Source organism: Betta splendens, chromosome 24 (genome assembly GCF_900634795.4).
Source record: "Betta splendens chromosome 24, fBetSpl5.4, whole genome shotgun sequence".
NCBI lineage: Eukaryota > Metazoa > Chordata > Actinopteri > Anabantiformes > Osphronemidae > Betta > Betta splendens.
Window position 1 is genome coordinate 6,580,548 of NC_040901.2, and position 7,534 is coordinate 6,588,081.

Here is a 7,534-nt window from a genome sequence, read left to right on the forward strand (position 1 = left end):
TCAACGTGTGATCTGACATTTATTCCAAACATTTTGTTCAGTTACACTGCATCAACATTACATCGTTTGGCAGCCGATGACGGCGTCCGGCTAATATGAGCCCGCTCCCGGTGTCAGGAACATCAGTGTCGGTTTTCTGGCTGCGCCGTTTAAAAGCCGAACTTCACAGAAACACCCGAGTGGGATATTAGACTGGACGGGCACGCGCGCGCGCACGCACGCACGCACGCGCGCGCGCACACACACACACACACACACACACACACACACACACACACACACGTCAATGTTGTAGAAAAATAGAGTGACGTCTAATCATTGAATCCCGTTTCAACTGATCCAACACTTCTTTCCCATACAAAAAATAAAGAACTGGCTACTCAATCAGTTAAGGTCAAGACAAGCACAATCTAACAGCCTGTGAACACGACTTTAGGCTATTTTGTCAAAGGGTCCTGAATATGTTTATGCCATAAAAAACAACAACAACAATGTGCCGTGTGTGAACATTCGATAGCAGCATCTGGACGTTTTGCACTGTGGACTGGACACTTAAGCGGAATGCGCGCGGCGGCGGCGGCGAGTTCGTGGTTCAACTACACGTCGAGCACCGCCGCCTGTGACTTCACCAGATCGGTCCTGTACCGCTCCAGCCAGTCCCTGAGCTCGGAGATCCGGTAGCCCTCCGGTCCTCTGCCCCCCTGGTACACCACCCTCTCATCCCTCACGATGTAAAGTCGCTCAAAGTAGGCTCCGTACGCGGCGTTGGACGAGTTCTCCATATTATCCACCACCACGTTGCCCCCGGGCACTTCGGTGAGCATCAGTTGTGCGGCGTTCAGCCTGTCTTCCAGGCAGCGGTGCTTGGGGATCTGATACGGCGCATCCGAGCTCACCCAGCCGTCAGACGGATGCGCCTCCTCGATGTATATAACTAGAAAGTCCGCAATATCTGAGTACTGTCTTACGACGCGCTGAAACGCCGCCAGGCGCGTCATGAACGGCGGTCAGGAGCAGCTGCCAAAGTTAAGAATGAGTGGTCTCTTCTCTCTCATGCAGTCCAGGATCCGGACCAGCCGCCGCTCCTGGACCAGCACCACCTCGGTGTTCGGCGCAGTGCGCCCGAGGTGCGCAGATTTGAGAAAGTCCAGTTTCTGGCCGTACCACACGGCCCCGAGGGACTCCAAGGTGAACATCTTATTGGAGTCGGAGACGCACACCGGCGGGTCGTCCGGGCTGTCCACCCTCTCCCCCATTTTCAGCAGCACTTTTTTCCTGATGCACAAAAAATCCAGGAGCCATAGCATCACGGCGGCCAGGAGGAACCGGGGCAACAGCATCAGGCACAGGGCGGCTTGTTTCAGCGCCCTCGCCATTTGGACACCACAAGAGTCGTGCATCATCCGTTCCCCTGCCAACAGGATGCGACTGGGTCGACGAGAGCGACAACAAGTATTTAGCCACCTTTACCCATCGGAGGAAACTATCTGACGCACGGAGCCGCTCTTTTTATAGGGACAGCGGCATTTGAATAATGACAAAAAAATAGAAAGAAAAAAAAAAAAAAACACGCCTCCGGTACCCACACCGCCCACTCACATGGTGGGGATTACCTCCCGTCAACTCTGGGCTTCGGAGAGCGAGAGAGAGAGAGAGGGAGAGAGAGAGAGAGCGACTTCACACTACATTTATAGATAAAACATGACTGCGTGTGTGTTTTGCATCACCGCGAGACACTCGGATTAGTTTTAATTGGCTGTAGCTGAACGCACGGTTGGTCCTGAAAGTCGTCAAAAGACAAACTGTTGACTTCACGTCATCCTGCCTGTGAACTCAGAGCTCCCTGAGACGCCTGCAGGACCCTCTCCGGCCACTAGACGGCGCTGGATTCATGCAGACTGTCAAAGCTGGATGACTCACTGATCTTCTATAAGGGCCCCTCAGAGTGAATTAGAAAAGGCGCATATTAGTTAATAAAGCTCACTTGCCTCAACGTTTTCACTGTGTCTGGAGTTGATGGAGTTTCATTCTCTCAATCACACACTCGTGTAGCTTTGCTGTGTTGGAGGAGGAGGAGGGCGACTGCAGGAGGGGAGATGCATCACACCAGCCAAGAAAGTACCATCACGGGGAAACACAAGAGCAGACGAGAGAGGAGGCCGACGCCTGAAGGGCTTCCTCGTCGCTATGCAAAAAAATAAGAACACTTAAAAAAGATCCTTTTGTCCCCTTGTGCATGAAAATGTCCGGCTGGTGTCGTCTGCAGGAGAGACCGTACACAAATTCGCCCGCTCTTGAAAAATCTGACTTGTAAAACGTGTGGTTGTGAAGCGACTCCACGTGAATGACAAGTGAGTGGACAAAGAAGAAGAAATGACAGAATCGCGATCAACCCGGCGAAGATGAACAATGGATGGAGACTCCACCAGTAAATGGGAGAAATCGCCAAATTGTGCTCAATGATTTACGGCACAGACACTTTTAGCCAGAGCAACAAAACAGTTGCACCGCCAATAAGGTGGTACAGTAGGAGGCACAAATCCAAATAAAGCTCCTTTATGCAAATAAAAGTCAACATGACTCTACCAACACTGGATTGCGGTTGGACCGCGTTTTTCCTCCGTGGTTCATCTTCCAAATAACTCTGACTTCCCCCGAGGCTTCGTGTAAACCTGTCTAATCATCGCGCCGCACGTGTTTCCTCCTTCGCTCGGCTCCTCCATCACACCTCGGGTTCCCGAGCGTAAACCATTACAAACACCCGTTGGAGCCGCCGATCAAGTCGTTCGACTCGCGAGCAAGATTGAACTTGTAATAAACCGAAGCGGGTATTTATTACACGTGTTGCTCCGAGAGCTGCACCTGCAATAAAAAAAAAAAAAAAAGAGAGAAGACGCAGACGGCCGGGCTCACGAGGAGCACCTGGGACCGGTTAGCAGCGCTGGCGCTCGAGGCCTGTGACGCAGGACTGCAGCGAGACGGCCGGGTGAAAAAATAGGCCTCGACCAACCAGATGTGAAACACCTCCACGTCTGAACATCTGCCTGCAAACAAGGGCAGCGGGGAAAAAAATAATGATGATTATGGTCAGAAATGGCTTCAACGTCCGACGACTTACTCCGACTCGCACGTCTGACACCTGTGTCGAATTGTGCAACAACGACAGCAGCAACAACGACCGAAAACCCCCGGCGGAACAGGCAGAAGGGTGATGAGACTTCCCAACAGTGGCGGAGAGTTTTCCTTAAAATGGAGGTGATTCACACGCAGAAGGACCCCCCCCCCCCCCCCCCTCCAGCTGAGTGGCGTCCCAGGAAGCCCTGGTTCGCTTCCCCCCGGTCTCAACAGGACCCAGATTCCCAGGATGAGTCACCGTCTGCGCACAGAACCGCTAACCGCTAAGAGACGCTAGCTCTCGCCGCAGGATGAACATATAGAAGCCGTGTCTGCTATGATATTATTAATGTGCAATTGCAACATTCGGTTGCGAAACGTTGACGATAATCCATCAGATTCCCAAAAAGCCTTTATTACGCGACGCAAGGTGTGACCGCGGGAGCAGTTTGACTCCTGTCACGGTGTTTACCGCTAAACTGGAGGACGCGGAACCCGTCGACCTCGTCGCCCACGCAACACTTCACAATTGCAGCGAATTAGATTCCCTTCGCGCCGGTGCGGAAAGTTACCGCCGCGATCCGGATCGGGCCCCCGGCGTCGTTGGGCTGTTCGGGGGGGGGGGACATGTGCGCCGAGGACAGCAGCTCCCTGCCAGTGTCGGGCTTTCCTAGAATCGCTAGGCCTTTCTAAGATCAGCCCGGGTCCATCCTCGTGTGGCCGAGCGGTCCAAGGGGTCAACGCAGGAATACTAATTCGCGTAAGCTCATTAGCCGGGGGCTGTAAACATACAAACGCTCAGACGCGAGCTCCTCAAATCGCAGGCCTTGTCCTTACGTGCACACGCTGCGCCGCTGCAAAGCTCCTAAGCTCATGATCGCTAACGAGCTAAGACGAACGGGACGCTGAGTTACACTTCCTAGATTACGCTGGCACCCTTAGGTGCTTCCCCCTAAACGCTCACACTGGCCACCTCTGACACCGAGGAACCTCCTGCCAGTCACTAAATCACTTTTATCTGTTTGCTGGGGACGCGTGCCAACTGTTACTGTGAACGCACACGCTCAATTACAGAAGCGAGTCAACCTAAATCACAGGAGGAGCGGAAGAAAAACCTCATCATTTGTAGAACATTAGAGCTTCAGGATGGTTGTTAATTGTGAGTTAATCCTTTTTAAAAGCAAAGTGTCAGAAATGTTTTTGCTGAAGTTCCTTTAAAAACCTATTTTAGTCCAAACCTCCTCGTCTGCCACCACAGTCCCACAGCTACTGCTGCTTTTCACATTCTCCCCGTCCGACTCGACAAGCACGGCTTAATGAAACCCTGGCGGCCCAGACCTTAATTCTGTTTTTTCTTCTTTTTTTTCAGAAGTAAACTGCTAGAACTCTCGCAGACACAGCCAGAAACCTGGCATGGGAGCACGGGTCATACGAGGACATCCTAGAATAGAAAAAAAAGAAACAGCCTGGACTGAGCCTGAGGCAAAGCACTAACCGTGGCTGGGATCCAACCGAAACCACTATTAACACTACGCTGGAGAGTCACTGGGCGCACGCACACACACACACACACACACACACACACACACACACACACACACACACACACACACACACACACACACACACACACGGAAGGAACTGTGGTCCATGTTTTCGACTCTTCCCTCTAATAGAACACACAATCAGATTGGAATCAAACACTGATGTCAAATAGTTTATTCTCAGCAAAGGCGCTTTCTCAGAATCAAACCTGACCCAGTGAGTTCACAGATTGAAAAGCAGCGTCACCACCGGTGAAGGGTTTGATGTGAATCATCACATGGTGTCTGCCATTGATGTCAGAGGACAGCAGCAGGTGGTCTCCATCCTCGACCGGAAGCGTGGGAGCTGTGCACAATCCCAGCTCTTCCTAGAATTGCCCTTTTTTCCCGAACTGAGATCTTGGAGGTTGTTCCAGGAATCGGCTGAAGCCACTTTCCCACTTCACCACAGTTGTGCCTGTGTTGCCTGCACATTCCAGATCTCCTCTATGACTCTGTGGCGGCATTCTCCTCATTCATTTGACACAAATAGAATAGCCACCTTTGCCTCACGAGGTCGTCACCTGGAATGGTTTTCCGACTATCCTAAACGAATTCTCCGAGGTGTTGAGCACTTGTTGGCTGCTTTCCCTTCTCCAGTCCAACTCATCCCAAACCATCCTAATTGGATTTGGACTGGCTGATTGTAGTGACCAAGCCCTCACACATCTCTTACATAACTTAGAGGTGTGCTGGGGCCATTGTCCTGATAAGGAACCACGCCTCTACACCTAACTGACCTTCATTTCCTAGAAACCCTTTTTGCGCTGTAGGAAGCCTTGTCTTGTGGTCGTCCTATTATGCCCGTTGGTCCGATGGCCCGCAGGGTGTAGGATCAGGGGTCAGTAGCCCATCTCATTCTCTCGGGGTATCTGGCTGTTGCTGCGTCCTTGAGGCCTCCTCATGGTTCCCATTCGCTTCAAGACCTATGACTGTCCCCAATATTTTAGCACAATCGCTCCAGTTCCACTCTCTAGTGGGTTGTAGGAGAGCATCACCTTCCAGCAGGCATTCACCTACTGCTGCTAGTCACAGATCTGGTTTAGTCGTTATCTCTTACATTCAACTAACAAGGGCTTTATTGTTCGTGGGGCCTGGTTCCTAAATTTGGATTGTCAGATTTTTGTAGGATGGTTCGTGGACGTGTGATGTGGAGAAGGACTCACTGTCTCTGTTTGGCATAGTGTTCTCATGCTGCAGTGCCAGTGGACTCAGAAATCAGACAAGGCTCCTCTTTTGCCTCTTCAGCCACAAACGCAACCAAAGCTAAGGCGATAACGCCGGAACAAACCTGTGCCACGTCAGCTGAGGTTTGATACGACACCGCTGTGAGAATGAAAGACTATTCTCAAATGTCAGAGCACAGAATTTATGACTCCAAGGAGATTTCCAGTAAGGCTACTAATGTGATTTTGATTTGAACAGGAATTTCACTGGTGTTTTGTTCGTTTCTAAGCCTTTTCCCAAGACAGACCCCAGTGTTTGGGAGATCACTTGTCTTTACACGCTGATAACCGGGGATTTATTGGGCTAAGTCTTCCCAGAACTGAGCATTTGTTCAACCCGCAAAGACACATTAATGAGAGCTGAGGATCTGAAACAGGTCTGTTATTCCTCATGGTTGGGTTTCAACACCCATTGGAAGACCTCTTTACCATAGCATGGGCGATTTGGAGAAACGTGTTCTAGGTTGTTTGGATGCAAACAACAGGAAATAAAAGCTTCAAATTCTTCCACCTGACCTTAATCCTTTGATCTTAATGCCCAATGAATCGACTGTACTATTCAAACACCTTTGGATACTACACTGTGAGTTAAGATCATTTAAGTGCCGTCATGAAAACGTTGCAGACCATAATCTGTCCACTTGCTCCTGGAAACCTTGGTCTGATCCTCTTCACGGAGAGATGCTGAACACACGTCTGCATAATTCAGAGAGCGCTGTCCCGTTCACTCGTGAGCCGGTCTCACCTCACACGACCCGGTTTGTGCGGCTGACGGATCACAGCCTCGCAGATTTGCAGCTAAGCTGCTCGACTTTAGTATTTGAGAACGTTTGCAAGTCCTAAGCATCAAAGGCGACGGAGTCTGTTTTCTATATTTGTTTGCCTAACATTAATTATTACAGGACTTGGGGCTTTTGATTCTTCATGTGATAGCGGACAGTTTTATAGGAAGGAAACGAGGGTGGAGTGACGCTACAGCTACACAACATGGATTTTAAGGCACGGCCATCAAATATTAATGGAGGTTTCTAAGAAACAGTTGTTCTCAGTCACACATGAAGCTTTCATTACAAAGCTTAGTAGAGAAATGTTGCATCGAACATGCAAATCTTTTTAATGCTGTCGTTATTTCAAAAATGCATTTAAGCTCGTTGGCGACAGTAGGAAGATTTGACAGAATCTGTATTTGGTTCGTGGCCAAATGCGACTAGACGACTTTGGGACTTTCCCCCAAATAATACAGTGTTTAAGACTCTTAAATACCAAGATTCCAAAACAAGGGGGTTTCCACCAAGTCAGACTGGCTACGAGGAGATTATGACATTTTACAGTTAACAGAATTTATGTTGCTTTTTAAAAGGGAATTTAATGATTTGAGAAAACACCACAGTGCTCAGTGGTTTCAGAACGTGATTTAGTCCCTTTTAGGAGAAGAACTCTACATGGGGTCGTGTTTTTGAGAATTTACATTTTCGCTGGGAATGAGTGCGGTCGGTGCGGGGCGTCTCAGACGGGACGAGACGTCGGGGAGGTTCTGACTTCTTCACAGGACATGTTGATAATATAATAAACATAGAATGGCGCCATGGTTTGTTGTCAGTGACGTCAAAG

The 7,534-nt window shown here is 49.8% G+C and overlaps 1 protein-coding gene across 1 annotated transcript; it reads right to left on the bottom strand.

The window, feature by feature from the left end:
* Nucleotides 1-1,960, bottom strand: dio3b (iodothyronine deiodinase 3b). Its single transcript, XM_029140862.3, has one exon. It carries the CDS (start codon nt 1,401-1,403, stop codon nt 597-599), a length of 807 nt encoding a protein of 268 aa, XP_028996695.1. The 5' UTR covers nt 1,404-1,960; the 3' UTR covers nt 1-596.
* Between the last annotated feature and the right edge of the window lie 5,574 nt (nt 1,961-7,534).